The sequence below is a fragment of the Bombus bifarius genome, unplaced genomic scaffold (genome assembly GCF_011952205.1).
Source record: "Bombus bifarius isolate JDL3187 unplaced genomic scaffold, Bbif_JDL3187 scf7180000007966, whole genome shotgun sequence".
NCBI classification, from domain to species: Eukaryota; Metazoa; Arthropoda; class Insecta; order Hymenoptera; family Apidae; genus Bombus; species Bombus bifarius.
The window spans coordinates 5,933,572-5,952,555 of NW_022884352.1; the positions used below are offsets into that span (position 1 = coordinate 5,933,572).

The following is an 18,984-nucleotide window of genomic DNA, read 5'->3' on the forward strand; positions in this document are numbered from 1 at the left end:
AATCGCCAATATGTATCTTTGGTAGGACCTGGAAGATATAATTAGAATTTTATAATATAAATATTGCTAGCGTTTATTAATTTTGATATAACTACATTATCGTATGGAATAAAAACAAATTGTACGTTTTATTAAAAATATCTTTTCACACGGAGACAGCAGGTAAAATATGATATCTTCGTATACAAGGGAGATTATGTTTAGCAATATTATGGGAAAGGATTGTGTCTCAAGAAACTGCTCTTAAAACCTAGAACAGCAATACAAATAAAAAAAAACAAACGTATTCATTCGCAGTCTCTTCCCCCAATTATCCCAAAGCTGATTAATCATTTACGTCATCACCCCTGGAAAATTGACTCGGTTCAACGCTATCGTGTTTCCGTAAATAGCGTTCAATCGATCGCTCGATATTTCACCGCGGATACTATTTTATTACCGATCCATTTCGTCACCCCTTTCCTATTGCCGCTTTGGGAAATTTGTTGAATGAAAAATCGGGGTGATGGCGAACGATCGGGCATCGGATTTCGTGTTTTGACAGCGGATCGTCGATCCGTGGCTATTTTCTTTCCTCGTCTTTATCCTTTTTTTTACGTGGTTCCTAGGCCGAGTTTTTCGAAAGTCGAGCAAATGGGGTGCGCGAGGAGACAAGGCACCCTCCTCTGGCTATTTGAATTTGTAGAAAGGGTTCGATTCTGTTTATTTTTGGCAGCTAAAGTGGGGGACAGGGTGTGCGTGTATATGTGCTAAGGGGTAGGAGGATACGCTCACACGTGAATGGCCGATATTACGCGCGCGCTCTCTTCACCCTTCGTGAAAAGTTTACGCGCGTCCCACGTAAGAGTCGGATTGGGGCGGCGGCGTAGAAACCGGGGGTGAATTCGGGGGTCGCGGCGATAAGTAGTACGCGTGTTTTCGCTCGAACTCAATTTACCCTCGCAACGCTGGAAACACCGGCAAAAGGGTGGCCTTTCCTTTGAAACGAAAAATCTTTATCCTTTGCCAGGATTTTTAAACGCCAGGGGCGCGTGACGAACCCCTTCGAATATCGCGCTAATAGGTACGCGGTAGTTTGATAGATGTACTCTCCCTTTCTTTTTACAATATATAATATAAACCATGGCTCTTTCTTGTAAATTACTGAATTTTAAATGTAAGAAATACGAGTCTTGAGTTAATTAAATACTTGAAGATCTGAAGCTATTCGTTTCTTTCAACAACTTCGATATTTTCTAGTGACGATATATCGTATAAATTTCATTTTTAGTAATCAGCGAGTGCGTGACCAACTTTAGAGATTTATGCAAGAGTTTTCTGAAGATAATTAAGTGTAACATAGGCAAAAATTTGTCTCACTTATCAAATATTGTAACGAGCATTGTACTTTGCATATTTTACATATTCTTGGATATTACGTTTAGCCATGCACACTCGTGCACTTGTTGGACGACCGTGTAGCATTGATTGCCTGCACAGGGATTAAACTGAAAGTCCTCGATGTTTCATAATTCATACACAGTCCAGTGCACTTGAATCAGCGTTAAGAAGTATTTCCATATCGCAGTTGCGTGTGTGTGCTTTGAAGAAAAAAACCAACTCGAGTCGACCGGACCGCTCGGTCAATAATTTCGGAAATCATTGTTCTCCAATATTCCACGGAGAGGTTTCCCCTCGTTAAATTTAACGCGGCCGCCATAAGTAACAGTAGAGCGAGAAAGAGGGGAAGGGGTTGGTCGACCCACGACTCCGTGAAAAGAAGGGGGCACCGCGTAGAAAAGAGTACGGAAAGAGGGGTGGTCGGTTGACACTAAGTAGTATGTCCGTAACAGTGGCCCGAAAAATCCATACGTCCGAGGGCAGGCAGGCTAGATTAAAATGAAAAAAGAAAAGAGAAGGAGAGATGGAGGAAAAAAATTCCGCGCCTCGCCGGAGGGGTAAAACGATACCAGCTATACGCGACATTAATGAATGTGCCTTTAGAAACGGCCACGCCGAGGGAGGAAGAGAGAACCAGGGAGAGAAAAAAAGAGAGAGCCGCGTAGCACGTGGCTCGATTGCTTTAACGACCGTTTGTACGCGCGCGCTCGTTCACGCACGCTGCGCCTCACGAAAGCCTCACGAGTCGCTTAATAATCGCCGTTGATGAATAATCTCGTTTTCGGAGCATCGACGATTGTTACGCGAATTTCAACACCTCGACGAAAGGGAAGAATTTCGTCGAACGAGGTAATGAGTCCCTTACGCTCTGATTCTTGGAAATCACGCGCCTCTGTTCATACCGTGAACGGATTGGAGGATACGAGGATGAATTTTGACACGCAGACGTTGGATAACTTTGTTTTCTGAGCGCCAGCGATCGTTGCACGAATTCTAACGCCTCGTAAAATTTTGTAGAATGGAGCAATAAGTATAGTCTCTGACTGCGCCTTAATCGTTGCAAGTTATGAGCTTTTGTTCGTACTGTGAATTGATTGGAGGACGAAGAGAGGGATTCCGACAAGCTGGCGAACAAGTAATTCCATTTTCAGAGCATTAATGATTGTTACATGCATATAAATAACTATTACTACTACGTCCTACTAACTACTATTACTTTGAACGACGAATGAAACATCTGAAAGCGGATGTGCATACACTCGTAAGAATCTATATGCATATTTGGTTGCTTCGACGTATTGAGTTCATCAGAATGACAGTTCGCCAGAACACTCATCCACTGTAATCATAGTCTAATTCTAGAAAATCATGCGCTTCTGTTCGTATCCACATATATGAACAGATCAGATGATAGATAGAGGAATTTTGACAGGCGGCTGATTTATTTCTAACCAATCAAGCTTTCAAGTTGCCTCTGAAGAAAATATATATGATATTCGAGGATGAACGCACACGATTTACGTAGCCTGTAAGATTGGCGAATCCACGGATATCAGAACGCCCAGATCTATAAATACTGTCTATAAATCTCGCGGTACAGCTCGCTAGTAATAATTAGGAGGAACGAGTAGACAAAGGCGGGAATAATTCTATCGGCAGAACATGAAGGGAAGCTCGTAAATTGCCGGTTGGAAAGGGAGCGTGTCCAAGAATCTCGCCAGTCCTCTGGAAGCTGCTGTCTCTTCCCTAAAGTAGGAATCGCGTTAATTATAATGGCAGCGTGTAACCGCCGTTTATTCTGGTCGCGAACGAAATTTGATTTCCAACAACGAAGAAGATTCGAAAGCAGGAGAAGAAGAAAGGACGAGCTGGTACGGCATGAAAGAAGGTGCTAAACGGATAGCACCGAGAGAAACGGGACAGCAGAATGGCGACCATAACGTAATTTTGACAGAAATAACGCCGCCGTGCTCGCTAAGAGACAATAAGTCCGCGACACTCTCTCGCAGGGGATCTTAGAATAGTTTAGTGTCCGCTGGTCTCTTCCTCTCACTGTATTCTCCATCTCTATCCTCTGTTCCACCTTCGTCCGAGACTTTCCCGTTTCGTCTGCTTGCTTTGCGTGACCCTCTTGGCGCCACGATTTTCATGGTTGCGACCGGATTGATGATTGCGCTGTATACAGACGCTGCGCCATTTTAGTTGCACCCTTTCCGGGTCAACTTTTTGGTAAACCATGGTTTGCGTACTTTCGTGGAAACTTTTAGACAACTTCGTATATTTTCTTTTCTCTCCTTTTTAGAGCTAAGCATTTTTTATACCCTTTTGACGCTTACTCAGAAGAAGGTTATTTCTATTGATAATTTTGATGGGACCAACTGTTCTTTGGTTTCTCCTGAGGAAACTTTTGAAGAACTTCGAAAGATTTCTACTTTCTTCCCTTTAGAACGAGATAGCTCGAACTCGTTTACTATTTATCCAGTAGAAGAGAATTTTTATTGATAATTACGATGGTAACAACTTTTTATTAAATTGTTGTTTGGTAGCGTTCGAGGAAACTTTTGGTGAGATTCGAAAGTTTTCTTCTTCTTTCTTCTTGGGGTTGAATAACATATTGTACCCTTTTGAGACAGTGAAAACGGGAAGAATCTTCCTATCGATAATTTTGAAAATAAAAGGTCACTTTCCAAGAATCGATGGAAGTTTCCTACACAGATCGATGGAAGATTAACGTGATCCTTTCTCGAAGTTTCAGAAATATTGGCGTGCAACGTCAAAATATTCCCATCGATCACGTTTCCGCACCACTCCTCCCCAGAGGTCCGTGAAATCGACGCAGCATCTCTATTCTAGCTCATTAAATCGCATCTGGCCGGTTACTCCTTTAACGGAGCCGTTTTTCCGGAAACAATGTTGTGACGAGGGCCGTCGAAAAAGGGGTAAAGAAGCCGTGAGGGGGGTTGCCCGTTGGGATTTTTTTTTGTCGGTATTTAGGACCTCTCGAGAGAGAAAAAGGAAGGAAAAGGTTCAATGGACCCTTCGCGGCTGCCGCGTAGAACGGGCTACGACGCAGCGGGCACTTGACGCATTATCCAAACACGCGATTTTGTAGGTTATGTTAATACGCGCCCCTCCCCTTCTTTCTTTATAGAAACGTTCCACAAATTAAAATTACAAATTTGTTATGCAATGTTTATCATTAAGAAAAAGAAAATGTTAGAATATTCTATAGTTTATATTATATGTTCTATACAAAATATTCCTTTTATTACAAAAATGTCTGCTCTCTTTTATAAATGCAAAGTTCATTTATAGATAATTTGGTAAAAAGTGAGTATCGACCGCGAAGATAATCATGATAATTGGTGATGAATTAAATAAAAATGAAATTTGCTTGGCTGTGAGAATTAAACTTATGTCATAATATTTGAAAAATTGTTCATTTCCGTAACATATAAGCCTGTTTGAAAGTATGTCGTGTAGATTTGGTTGGAGATCGTGCTCGGGTCGAGGATTTTCAGCTCACCAGATCACGGGACGCGTATAAAGGGTTATTCAGCGCGCGGATTAAATGATAAAAAAAGGAGGAGAGAGCCTGCGCGCTGAAATACGGGGCCTTCTTTTCAGGATTGGGCTTTTTGAAAATTTTAAACTCCCCGATCAGGGCCCGGGGTTTTTCATCCACAGCCGGATCGACCTCTCCCCTCCAGCCTATACGAGTTTCAAGAACTACGAATAAAAGGGTTCAGCCTTTGAAAGCTGCTGGATATTCGTGCAAAGGGGTAGAAAAAGAGGGATCCCGATTGCGCGTGTCGTTCCGTGAATTTCTCATATTTTTTAAGATTTGACCCTTAAGTCCCGTCACGTTTCTCGTATTCTTCATTTCGCTGCGCACTGTTGTCAGCATTTTTGTCCCACTGTATGGGCGGCACTGCCACTCCCTTCCGTCTTAAACTTGAAACAGTTTTTAATCGCTTCGACACTAGTTTCCAACGCAACTTTTACACCGAGAATTGACGAAATATGGCTTTTCTATCTATGCATATTCATATTGTTATCAACATAATCATAAAAATGATCCTTAAACGTTTTTTAAGAATAAACGAAATACAGTAATGGAGATTATTCAATGTTCAATTAGAAATTTTAGTTCCCATCTAATATTAATGTTCACGAAATAATTCTTAATACTTGTTCGATTATTCAACAAATTCGACCATCGTATACCATGATAAAGAGATTTGTGAGATCAATGGCCTACTTTATTGATATTTTAATACTCAAATACTCAATTGTTTGATCAAATTTAGGATCGAATATACATCATTGTATCTTTTAACAAGATCCAAGGCCAGGTTCCGTTCGATGCCTAGCAGCCGTTTTGGCACGCTTCCTGCGACGCGGTACGCATAATTAGGCATCAACAAAATGTCTAACATTCCCGGATATTAAAGAAGAATCATGGACACTCTTGGTAGCACTCGCCATACTATGCGTTTATTCTTAATTAATAGCAACTCGATAAGAGGAGCCTTGACCCCCAACGTTCGTATGTTTGCAACTTTCTCACACGTAATGAGTTACATCGTGGATGTTGGCTGTAAATTCGCGCGAATAAGAATTTCCTCGACGGCTAGTAGTCAGAAGGTGCTCTAACGAGCTACACAAAACACGCAGCTGTGTTACATAATTACTGCACCGGAGGATAGATTAACAGTCCAAACCGAATGTTACGCAACAATATGCATCAACGTTCCCGGTTCAGCTAAACTCGATAATTAATTTAAGCATCCAGAGCGAAATGTAAATTTCGTAATTTGAGCACGTGCTGTCTTCGGCCTAACCCCGTTAAAGAAGGATATGCTCATCTTATTCGCGAGAAAATCGCAGTATGGTGCCATTTTTAGAATCCTAATTCTGTAATCACAGTTTCACGAATTCTTCATTTAATTTGTTAAATGTGAAGACCATGGTAGAATTTTAATATACCATAATTGGGAGCGAAAACCATTATTCGGACCAATAAATGTCTCAAAAAATGTCTGTGTGTCAAAATATCCCTTAAATCTAGTTGACGAAGTTATTTTAATACTATTATCACTAATATTTTGATAATTTTGAAGAGGATGAACATATTTAATTCCGAAATCAAATACAAAGGCAACTTTGTTACTTATCGCATTCTTCTTCCGCAATCTTCTTATGGGATAAATTTTCTGGACTTCAATTCCGTAATCGTAGTTTCATGCGTTGCTGATTTCATTCACGAAAAAACGAGATCGATCCAGAAGCTTCGTGCATTTGAGAGAACGTAATATGAAAGTATGGGAAGTATGTATAATGGTTCGCCTCTCCCTCGCAACCTTTACCATTTCGTCTCTTTTCTCGTTGTTCCTTTTTCTTTCGTTTCCCTGCCACACGGGGAACCCTTCTTCTCTTTCGCGTACACACGTGCGCATAAAACTTCGCTGGTACCTATCCCCACCAAAGGGTCCGATGGGGGGAACCCCTAAGAGAAATATTCGACAATTTTTAAACTCGTTTCTGAACGCATTCAAACGTGCACAGTCGACAAGTAGGAATTTCTTGGAATCAACCAAGCCTTTGGTAGGGCACGCCGAACGTGGACCATGGTTTCCGGCTAACAGAGGTGGGGTCTTTGCCATATATTCTCCTGGTGGTTATACATATATTTCGCGGCTATTCGCGAAATTCTTGGGAAGAGCGTGTTATTGTCACTTAAACCGTATGAACACGACAAACATCCTGGAAACTTCTAACGCGTCATGACGAGACTGCTATGGAATCAGAGAACCTTGTTAGAGATTCAGAAGTACGTTGGTCTTGTAGACATGATGTAGCATAGTGATTAGTACATTTTTAGATAGACTATAACACATTCATATTTGTTGAAAAATTCTAACAAATTTTAATTTCTTTGGTATATTACCAAATAGTGAAGAGTATTTTAAATTAAATATCAAAAGATGTCCTAAGGTCTGTGGACTTACGTTACTTTGGAGGTAGTCAGATAAAACTACAATGGCGTGTTGCAATCATAAATCGCTGATGGTTCGATTCAGAATAAAATGTAGCGAATCTTGTCTCGAAAATGAAATTCAAAATAATAGGAAGAAAAATCGTCAAGCTTTCGAAATCAAAATACCCAATTAAAAAGAATTAGCAAGTATATTTGATGTACAAAGTAACTCCGTGCTTTCAGTATTCCTAATAAAGGCAGTCCGCATTGTTCCAAGTTACAGTTCGCAAGTTCTCAATATGAATTACACGAGGCCATATTGCATCCCTATATTGATAATATTTTTGTGGAATTCATTGAAAATTCGGCAAAACATTATAGTATCCCATAAGGACCTGTAATTAATTAACTAGAATAAGTCAATCATAAACAAGCTGTTGCAAATTGATAATTTAATGACTTGAAGTTGTAGGACCTGCAACGAAACTCGTTTTTATTTCACTTCTGTTCATTTGGTTTTGAAAGGCTATGCTATAACTCATATCTGAGATACTACAGTATCATTACCAAAGGTTTTTTAAAAGTCGTGGACATATTTATGATTTCTTAAACGTTACGGTTGATCGTTTAAATATTAATCATGTCACCGTTAATTGCTGCTGACATTTAATGAAAGACAAATTTCTTTTCTGTAATATCCATCAATTTCTTCGTGTAATTACACTTTAAACGTCTACATCAATGACAAACTCTACTTCTTACTAACCACATTAGACTGTCGCAGATAGGGTCGGTAAATCAAGCGCGCACAGTGAAGCTCTTCAGTGAACTCAGTGAACTACAGAACGCTTCTTTACCAACCATCCGATTCTTTATTAACAGCAGACGATACCACTCGAATCTGCTATCGAAAAATTCAAGAATTAACTTGCCAGTTCAAACTGAAATTCCCTATATATAAAAGAAAAAGTTCCGTACATTCGATCCTGCTGATCATCATCCCGTAAATCCTCAGCCCGAGAGTAATCCTCACCTCGTCTCTTTGGTTTCTGATTTCAGCATTGTTGAGACAAAGCATGTCTCCGGTTGCGGACACCTTGATCGGTAGCTCGAAAAGCTCTGTGTCACAACCGATAATCGATTACTCCCGATACGTGAGGCGGTACACGTCGGGTCAAGAATGCGGTAGCTCGTATTGTAAGGAGCTCGGTTGCCGAGAGCATTTTCACTGTCTGGACTGCAGTGGTAGGGTCTTTGTGAAAAAGGAGGAAATGATCAGGCATTTCAAGTGGCACAAAAAGAGGGACGAATCTTTGCAGCACGGGTTCATGAGGTATTCGCCGACGGATGATTGCTCGGAGAGGCATCCGGGTCGTGCTTGCCCCCACAATAGAAAACAGACACACTACCACTGTATCCATGAAAATTGCGATAAGGTTTACATATCGACATCGGACGTGCAGATGCACGCCAACTACCATCGCAAGGACTCGGCTATCATACAAGAAGGTTTCCAGAGATTTCGCGCTACCGAGAGCTGTGCTACCGATCACTGTCCCTTCGTTGGCCAGCGGACCACGCACTTCCATTGTCGCCGACCAGGTTGCCGGTTCACCTTCAAGAACAAGGCTGACATGGGTAAAGAACTACTCGCAGTTCTCCCTTAAAATTAGAAATTATAGTCCTCTCTTTCCTAGATTATTCGTTGTGTTTACCGTGACAATATTAGCGATTTCTGTTTGCTTGCCGATATCTCTATACAGTTAACCGTTTAGGTTGATCGAAAAGTTTTGTCGCCAGATTTTGCTGATACATGTATGTATTACAACTTCGTTCCGAGGGTTCCAGAGTTCCTAGGTAATTAAAGTGACCTGCTTTCTAACTCGAGAATTGTTTCATGCTTTAAATGAGACCGAGGGGAGAATATATCAACAAGAAAAATAACAAATTCTACAACAACGAAGTAAATGAATTATCAGTAAATGAATTAACAATAGATATTATATTAAACGATTGATAGACATTTCAACTAAAACAATTCATTTCTATCCTTTCAAAGATCAAAAACGACAGAACTTACCGATCTACCTAACACCTAATGCACCTAATACACCTAGTACCAATCTAGCCCAAGGTCCTTAACTGGTTTCTTTAATAAGTTCCTTTCTCCGTCTTCTTCTTACAGACAAGCACAAATCGTACCACATCAAAGACGAGCAATTATCCCGCGACGGGTTCAAGAAATTCATGAAGTCCGAGGCGTGTCCCTTCGAGCAATGTCGTTTCTCACGCGTCTGCAATCACATCCATTGCATACGACCTCATTGCAGCTACGTTCTCCATTCATCCGGTCAGCTGTTTTCTCATAAACGAAAACACGAGCGTCATGAAACGGAATTGGCTTACAGAAAGTACAAGCAGATCAATGCTGTTGGCGGTATTCGACCGCCAGGATCATGGCCACCGGATGATCTCAGCACGCAGAGTCTCTCCTTGAGTCTTAATGGCGAAAGCTCGAACGAGGATAGAGGCTCGCCGTCGTATTATTCTTTGGATGATTCCTTTCAGAGTGGTAGCGACCTAGCGATGGATCTCACCGCGCCAACAACCACGGTCACTGCTAGTGGAAGTTCCACAGTGACTGTGGATCATCAGCATCAGCAGCAGCAACAGAGTCAGCAGCTTACTGCCACAGAACTTGCGTATCTGGTACCTGCGACAGCCGACTGTCCCTGTCACATAGGCAGGGAGCATCATCACTGCGGATTAGATCGCTGTGGTACAGCTCTGAAGGATCCTCGCGAAGTCAGGGAACATTTGAGAGAGCACGAGACTCAAGAGCGCATCACCGATGCCTTCTTCGAGGAAGGTGGCTGCGACGACAGTTGTCCGTATGCCGATAAGGAGAAACATTATCATTGTAATTGGGAGAACTGTCGCGAAGTAATCCTTTCGACTGACAAACCCTTCCGTCGACTGCAACATTATAAGATTCATGAATATAGTCGACAGTTAAATCTCTCTTGTTCTTCTCACGCTCTATCCTCTGATGTTACGTTAACGCACTTGACTAACATCGACGCGATGTTCAGGCGGAAGAGAGGCAGGCCTCCAAAAAATAGGGTTATCGAAATTTGGTCCGGCGGTGACCCAACTACTCATACTCACGACTCTCCACAAGCGATCTTCACCAGTTTCAAGCTACCCAAACCTCAGACACCTAGTCTGACACCCAATCCTATGATCGAAGAGAGAGAAGGAAGTATCTCACCTTCGAACAGTCTCGGCGAACCAGAAGGATTCTCCACCTACAACCCAGACGGTTGTCCAGATCCGGCTTGTGTTCTCAGATCAACGAGACACCATCACTGCTCGCAGCTGAGGTGTCATTTCTCCACCGATAGACCCGACCAGCTACTGATGCATAGCAAAGACTTTCATGATAACGTCGACATACCGCCCGGCTTTGCCTTCTTCGATAAGATGGTAGATTGTCGACTGGCTGGCTGTCACAGTAATCGCGTTAATCGGCATTTTCACTGTACCAGGCCGAACTGCGGCTACTCCTTCGTCAGATACTCGACGATGGCGATGCACGAGAAACAGCACAGTAGTCACGACGATCGACCTGAATGCTCGTCGAACCAAGAATGTCAGACGCAAATTCAACCTATGGTTCAAGAAACGAAGCCGAGGATTCAAGTAAAGAATCCAGCTGAATTAATCGAAAAACCTGAGGAAAGCTTGGCCAGCGACATGGAGAACAGATCAATTATGGACGAAAAGGAATCGGAGATCCCCAGCCCAGATGTTAATAAGACCACCGGTAAGTGTAACTTTCAACATGGACACGAACCAGTGCACCTGTATAGTACTGTTTTATAGATGAGTTTTGTTTGGTAGTTACTTGAGATGTTTACCGAGACAGTTATCCAATCAATGCATGTCTTTTGCACGTACACGCACTCCAGCGTATATTACGATACACGTCAGCACTCCTTAATCCTTTCGATGTCACTATGAATTGTTAAGCTCGTCATTAGACTGCAAATATTTATGCAAATTCGTATTTTTATTTAATCCAATTAAAGAAATGGAATTTGGATAGATAAATGTTTTGTTTATCGAATATTATGATAAATATCATAATATTTTATGTTTTGAATACTTTATATATTCTTGCATGTTATCTTGCATTTTATGCATTTTTAATTTGTACACGTTTAAATTTTCTATAAATGCATAAAAATTCGCAGTCCACTTATAACAAAATGATTCTTGTCAAATTTTTCAATCATATCAATTTTTTTTCTAATATTGCATTCTAATAGTGAGAAACTAGACTCACAACATAGTGGACTCGATATTATAAAAAATCCTTTCTTTAGTTAAAGTGTCTTATCTGACATTTTTTATTTTTCGAAGATCCCCGTGTCCTTACTCTTTTAAATAAAATTATAGTACACAGACTGTTATGGATAACTAAATATTAATAACTAAATATTATGAATTGAATAGAAAAGACATTAAAATGTAAAACTTTTGTTTCTTCGGATATCTCAAAGTAGCAGCTGGAACATTTTAAGCACAGTACCGACGAATGAAAATTAGTCGGTTAATATTAATATTAAAAGAAATTAAACTATACTTTTGCTCCCCTGAGGAATATAAACCATAGATAAGGCTCGTTTTAGTTATGTGCCCTTCAATTCATTTAGCCTGCTCTCGAAAGGATTACAATACATTTCCCAATTATCCTTTATTTTATTCCTATTTTTGTTTTCATGTACATTATATTTTCTTGTTGCGTTTGATGTATCTATTGTACAAGGTGGTTGTAATTATAGTGGGAGGTATATTTGAAGTGTTGGTTGTTTGGTTGATTGTTGCTAGTGGTGAGGGCGGCTGGCACCTATTATCCGGTCAGTGGACCGCCGAGTGAACCCGCACTTCCGGGCGTCGTGCTATCCATGCGAACTTCCGTGCACCAAGGTTCGTGTCTCTTTCGACGACCAATTTTCTTGCCTTGAATTGTGTTCGATTAGTAATCAGTAAATAGTAAATCAGTCGTCGCCTTTCGCCTTCCGCATTTTTCAAAATTCGCACCTGTATTTACGCTAAACTTTTCCATTGCAGAGTCGCCGGTTCTTCCATCCACGTCTTCAGCTTCGCCGCATACCCTGTATGGACCAGAGCAGAGCTGTAGCAGGCCTTTCTGCAAATTAAAACGCAAAAACCATTATCACTGTAACGCCTGTAATCAAGCATTCTCCGAACTGGACCGACTGGTGGCACACATAGCGAAACATTCTACAGGCGCCATTCTCAGTCAACAGCAGCACGATCTAACCAGTCAGGCGCCTAGTCAAATGCAACACGACTATCTGACGCAATTATCGCAGAAACACGACTTTATGGCGCAGAACGCTCAAATGGCTCAGAATATTCAGAATTTCCAGAATCAAATGCAACGTCAGATGCAGCAGACTCTGGGTCAAATTAGCCAACAGACCCAAGTGAAAGAGGTGAAAATCGAGCCAACGAGATGTGGCTCGGACGTGGGAGTTCAGAACGTTCCCAATGTTAAGAGAGAACCGAGTGAAGTATCGAGGGACGATGGAAACAATTCGGTGATGGATAACAACGAGAATGGCCAGTTGTCTCAGCCGAGTATGCCAACCAGTGTCCAACAATCCCCGGTTCCCACCAGCTTCGAACTCGACCTTAGCCACGGATTCCATTTTCCTAACCCTGCTGTAATGGCTGCTATGAATCAACAGATAGCCCTGATGAACCAAGCCCTGCCACCTTTCCTGCAGCATGGCGGCATGTACACTGGTGGACCAGGGCTGATGTTTGCTCCAGGTTTACCTCCGACCAATTTTCTACCTCCAACCAGAGATGAAAATCCTTTGGCCTCGTTAGCTGCGAATCTTAATCTCAATAAGAGATCCCTGTCTCCACCTGATAGCAATTCTCCGGAGGCGAAGAAGCAGAGGCTTCATCATTCCATGCGGATGCTGAAGGACGAGCCTGTACCGGAGGGATACGTCAGGTCTGTGTTATGCTTTTCCTAGGTTGAAATTTTTACTGTGTTACGTTATATTTTATAATACAGGATGAGATGTTTAAATAGGAATATCTAATTATTTTGTTATTTTATGAAATTTTTATGAAATTAATTTTACGAGAGAAATCCTTAGGACAAAGTCACATTATTTAAAGAGCCATATATAAGCATAAGACATACTTCTTCTCCAGGTCATTTTCTCAGATTTCAAGGTCATCTAGAATAGGATACTAGTGTCTAGAAGTATACTTAACGCTTACGAGTTATTTCTATTCTAATTTCATCAAATTTAATGCATGAATCAATTTCGACCCAAAAGCCTCTATGCTTTTTCATATACAATAAAAAAGACAATGATATTCTGAGAAAATTCGTCCGGTCGTTAAATGTGTCCATTTAATACAAATTAATAATATTTAATACAAATAATTAAAATATCTAGTAATAATATTAGACACAACGATAAATAGTAATAGCGGGATGTAAATTTTTATTTATAAGTCACGTAAGTAACGATTTTAATTTCCATTTCAGGTTCAGATTCAACGAAGACTGTAGGTACCCGCACTGCGGCTACAGAGAGCACCAGACACATTTCCATTGCATGCGTCAAGACTGTGGCTACTCGTTCTGCGACAAAACGCGTTTCGTTCAGCACACGGCGAGACACGAGCGTCTCGACACTCTAATGGGCGGCGATTTCCAACAATATAGAGCCAATGTTCCCTGTGGAAGAGCACAGTGTGCCTACACCTCTTCGTTAGGCTCGATGCAGAACAAGGCTTCGCACTTTCACTGTTTGAAATGCGATTTCGTCTGCACAGATACGAACAAAGTGGTCGCTCACAGGCGACAGCATGCGAAATTGGACAGTATCGCGGCGGCCGGTTTTCAGAAATTCACGCCGAGTCAGCCTTGCGGTGGTGTCCAATGTCAGCATTCCGGTAAACAGACACACTACCACTGTCTTCAGTGTCAGTACGCTGTTCTGGGCCTAGCGCAGATGTCTGCTCACAAGTATCGACACATGGATACATAACGACGTTCACCGGAGCTGCCACTCGTTGGAGAAGACTCAAGAAAGACAATTCTCTGGTCCCCGGTAGACATTCCTTGAAGAGTCCAGGCCCGAAGCCGAAGAAAGAGTAAGGAAGCAGCGGGGGGCTGGATCCAGCCGACAAATTCGGATCTCGCTGATGAAATCTGATTACAAGAGGACCGAGGGAGGAGTAAACTAAAAAAGACAATTTCATGCACCCTGTAGACATTCCCTGCAGAATTTCGCTCGCGATTGTCCATGCCCGATACGCACAACGCGTATGTACGTTTGTTCGTCGAGGCTGGATGATTAGGAGCAGACCCCGACCGCGGCCTAGTCATTAATCTTCAGCCGTTCTATCGACCAGGAGAAATCGATAGCTCTTGGCGGCGTGTGTGTCTTCTCGTTCGGATCGAAACAGCATATGTATATATACATATATATATATACATATATATCGGTCGATGCATCGAATGGAACTGTTCAGTCAAACTCGATGACTTCGTACTTACCAGAGGAGATATTTATTAACTGAATGACGATCATTTTTTTTTTTTAATATTTTCACGATCCTTCTCGAATCGTCTCGGCGATGGGCGAAGAAGTGGAGAAGAATTTTTGAAGAATTTTGAATGAATTTCGTGTCACAGAATGATTTCGTGATGAAAGAGATCTATGGAACGACGGAAGAAACCTGGCATAGAACCGTAGACAATAAACATGAACGACAAGTCTATCTTATAGCTTTAGATCGCGAGGATAAAAGACAAACTATAATATTTAAAATAGAAAAAGACCTTGTACATTTCGTTTTCCTTCTTTGTTTTCCTCATATTTTTTTTTTTTTTTTTTTCTAGTATCGCTCGCGTACCCTCCGCGAAGTTAGTCGTCACGACGATTTAGCTCCTAGAATATAGATAGTTAATATATGTAAAGAACTGATACGCGAGAGAGAAAAAGCTCGAATCTCTTTGCAGAGAACTTATTAATGAAATTTACTGAAACTCGAGTCCAGGATTATATAGTTCAGATTGTTGTTTTTCTATGTAAATGATCACCGGCAAGAAAGGCGAGTTAAAAAGACAAGAACATTGTGTCTAGTCCATCGCGTCATTGATGATCGTTGCTAATTAATGCCGAAGAATTTTCCAAAAATTCACGGTAATTGGTAAAATGAAAACATATAGCAAAGAGATCGTTCGTCAATGATGCAATGATTTTTCTACGATTGTTCACAGTTTTCCTTTTTTTTTCTTTTTTCTTTTAATAAGAACTCACAGTTGTTTCCTTAGTTCCTCCTTTATGTCGACAAAGGAACTTGCATAGCCGAAATGGTAGCGACTCGTACTAAAGATTATACGCTTTCTCGGGACACGTGCCACGACTAGGAGGGTATGCGTTTCTCATTAATCGTATTACGAACAGTATTGATTAAAAAAGGATATAAAGTAATAAAAAAAAAAAAGAAAAAACTGCAAGAAAACTGAGAGTTAACAAAAAGACTGCCAGCCAAGACGAGACAGGGCGAACACAGATCAAGGATGATTCAGTGATTCTTGTTCGCTTTTCAGGCAACCGTTGCTTGTTGTAATTTTAAAGGAGTTTTAAAGGAGAAGCATGTACGAAAGGTATACTTTAAAATGCGAATGCTCGAAATAGAAGATCGGCTGGTGTGCGTTTTAGATGCGGTGCATATCGGAAACGATAGGAATTCTCGCGTTCCTGTTCCCAGGGGATACTCAGCAATGTTACGATATCATTAATTTGGTAAAGAAGTAGGATTTCTACTGGAAAAATATTTTCATTCGTCTCAATATCGGAGCGATCGTATGCAGCAAATTTGAGTAGAAAGAGCTTTTCCATTTTCCGAAATATCAATTAAAGAAGCTTCGTCTCTCTAAAAGTTTATCCTTTTAAAGTTGCCAAACATCACAGTATGCGTTTATCTATTAATTTAAAAAATTAATATTTTATAATTTTATTATTCTCTTTAATATCCTATAGGATACCAATTTTAACAATTCCTATGCAAATTTTCCACTTTATTTATCGTATCGTTGGAGCTTCCTCCCCTGTTAAAAAAAAAAGACGATCGACGAGTAACACGACGGACCTAAAGAAGACAGTGAATTGCGTATTTTCTCGAGGAATACGATCAACTATGTAGCTTTTAGAGTGTGCATAATCCCACCGGGATGAAATGTAAGCGTGCGAGCGTTGGATGATGACGCGCTAGGGTGCCTTTAGAGTTTTCCCCGAACTTGTAGGACCGTGCCTTAGCAACAATGACCGATTATTTACACAAATTCTTTTAATACGAACGATAATGAAAAGAATAAGAAAAAAAAGACACACTGCAACGATGTGGAACACGATCGTAGGAAGTTAGTGCCTTAAAGAAGCGCGTCGAAATACAAGAAAAACAAAAAAAAAAAAAAAGAAAAAAGAAAAGAAAGAAAGAAAATGAAAACTCAGTCGCCAAGAATTATCCTGTCATTATTTTATAAACAATATCGGAGATAATATTAGTTTGTTTGGAATTTTATACACCAATAGAAATTTTAGATGCTTGTATATGCGATTAAAGGAGTTAGAAACTTTGCGACTGATAAGGATTCTTCGTTTTTTAGACACTTTTTTCCACGTGTCGTGAGTCGAGAGTCACGAAGACGAGAATTTAGCTCGTCATTTTGGAGACCCGCTTTTTGTAAATTTCGTTTGAAGATTTTTCAATTCCACACTTTTACAATTCAAGCGATTGAAAATTCCTAACATTCGAAAGGTTCTATCATAAAAGACAGTCGTTCGTTTACAAAAGAATTCGAGCAGGCTTTTTTAAAACCTTTTACTGCTACAGAAAACTGCTTCTCTCGCGTATTTTAACAATTCATACGCCGTAGTTCGTGTTAAAAATGAAATTTTAAGAAGTACGAAGAGAATCCTAAAAATTCTTCTATACGTTTTAACGATATTCTTAATAATTTATATGGAACGTCGAATTCCAAGAACAATCAGGAGAATTTTGAAAATTCTTACATTGTTACAACAACGATTCTCCCACGTTTATTATTCTCAATAATTTGTATCAACCATCAAACTTTCACGATGTTCAAGAACAAAAAGCGGGTGCTCAGCGATCCAGGACGAGCCTTCCCAAACTCAACCCCAATCTTTTCCCCTATTAGTCTCTACTAGTATATCATTCCACTAGCAAGGTTACGCGTGTCAACGAAGTCGATTAGTCATAAAACGGTCCCCGTCCTCTCGCGATCGAGCAAAAATCGCGCCAAACTTCGCGACCTCGATCTCTCGCTGTTTTATCTCGGTAATCGCGAGATTGTTCAAACTATTCGCGAGAGATCTCACGAATTGTACGTGTCGAAGCTTCGAGGAGAAGCGGAGGATCGTGGATAAGCTGCTTGAGAGCCGAGCCATTATTAAACGAGTGCCATAAACGATGTAGAGTCTCTCTCTCGAGCGCCTGTCGCTTTCAATTCCTCTTTCGCGCGCGATAGAAACGCGCGAAGAACGACGAAGAACCTGAACCGAAGCTGTAAAATATTTATTGTAAATCGCGATACGAGCGCGTTTTGTGGTCTGGCGAGGACCGAAGTCGGCGAGATCGCGAGAGGATCGAGCGTTCAGAGGGTGAACCAACCTCGATGGATCATCGCGAGAGACTTGGAAAGAAATAAAGAGAGAGAGAAAGAGAGAGAGAGAGAGAGAACGAAAGAGAGAGAGAGAGTGTGTATGTTTGGTGTAGCGACGATGAACTGAGGTTGCCTTATAACTATCGAGCCTATATTATATATATATATATAAATATATATATATATAAATAGAAATATATATTATTGTGAAGATTATCGATGACGATGGAGAAAAAATACTAAGTAACGATGGAAGTATGTATGGGTATGTTTATGCGTGCGTGTGTGTTTGTGTGCGCGTGTGTGAGAGGGAGAAATTGTGTAAAAGAGTGATATATGTATACCAGTAGAAAGAAAAAAAACGTACTATTGTTTGTGGAAAGTTGAGAGAAAGGAAAATTTATCGTACGGTCATTAGTATTAAAATACCTGCTGTATGGATGTAAGAGAAAAGAAAGCTATTATATAATTTTATCTATTATTATTAATTATTATTAATTATTAATTAATATTCTCTATTATTATTATTATTATTATTATTATTATTATATTATGAATGAATATCGGAAACACACACCTTATGTAGCTGTGATTTTGCTTTCGAACAAGTAAAGATTAAAAATATTTATAGCAACGAGAAGCATTTTGTCATTTCATCAAATATTCTGGCTATCGAAGAAACGAAAGTAGAATCAAATATTTTTCTAACAAGATAAGCCGTTGTGTCGAAGGTCCACGATAAAAGATTCTTCGTTTGGAGCAAGAAAAAAGATGACATAGCTATCGATATGTTATTTTTTTTTTTTATACTTTCGTATCATCTAAAGAAAAAGCTGAATCGAAAGTAGACGAATTGACATTCCAA

General features: G+C 40.4%; 1 protein-coding gene across 4 annotated transcripts in view; it reads left to right on the forward strand.

The window, feature by feature from the left end:
• The window catches only part of LOC117208904, a 122,818-nt gene extending 104,065 nt beyond the window's left edge, over nt 1-18,753 (forward strand). For 2 of the 4 annotated variants that reach the window (XM_033450421.1, XM_033450414.1), the window contains 5 exons: nt 8,420-8,998; nt 9,546-11,186; nt 12,254-12,352; nt 12,497-13,415; nt 13,965-18,753. In XM_033450421.1, the coding sequence (XP_033306312.1) occupies nt 8,420-8,998; nt 9,546-11,186; nt 12,254-12,352; nt 12,497-13,415; nt 13,965-14,469 (3,743 nt within the window). In that variant the 3' untranslated portion in view covers nt 14,470-18,753. The remainder of the gene's footprint in view (nt 1-8,419; nt 8,999-9,545; nt 11,187-12,253; nt 12,353-12,496; nt 13,416-13,964) is intronic. The other 2 variants (XM_033450429.1, XM_033450438.1) reach the window with 2 other exon arrangements.
• The last annotated feature ends 231 nt before the right edge of the window (nt 18,754-18,984 follow it).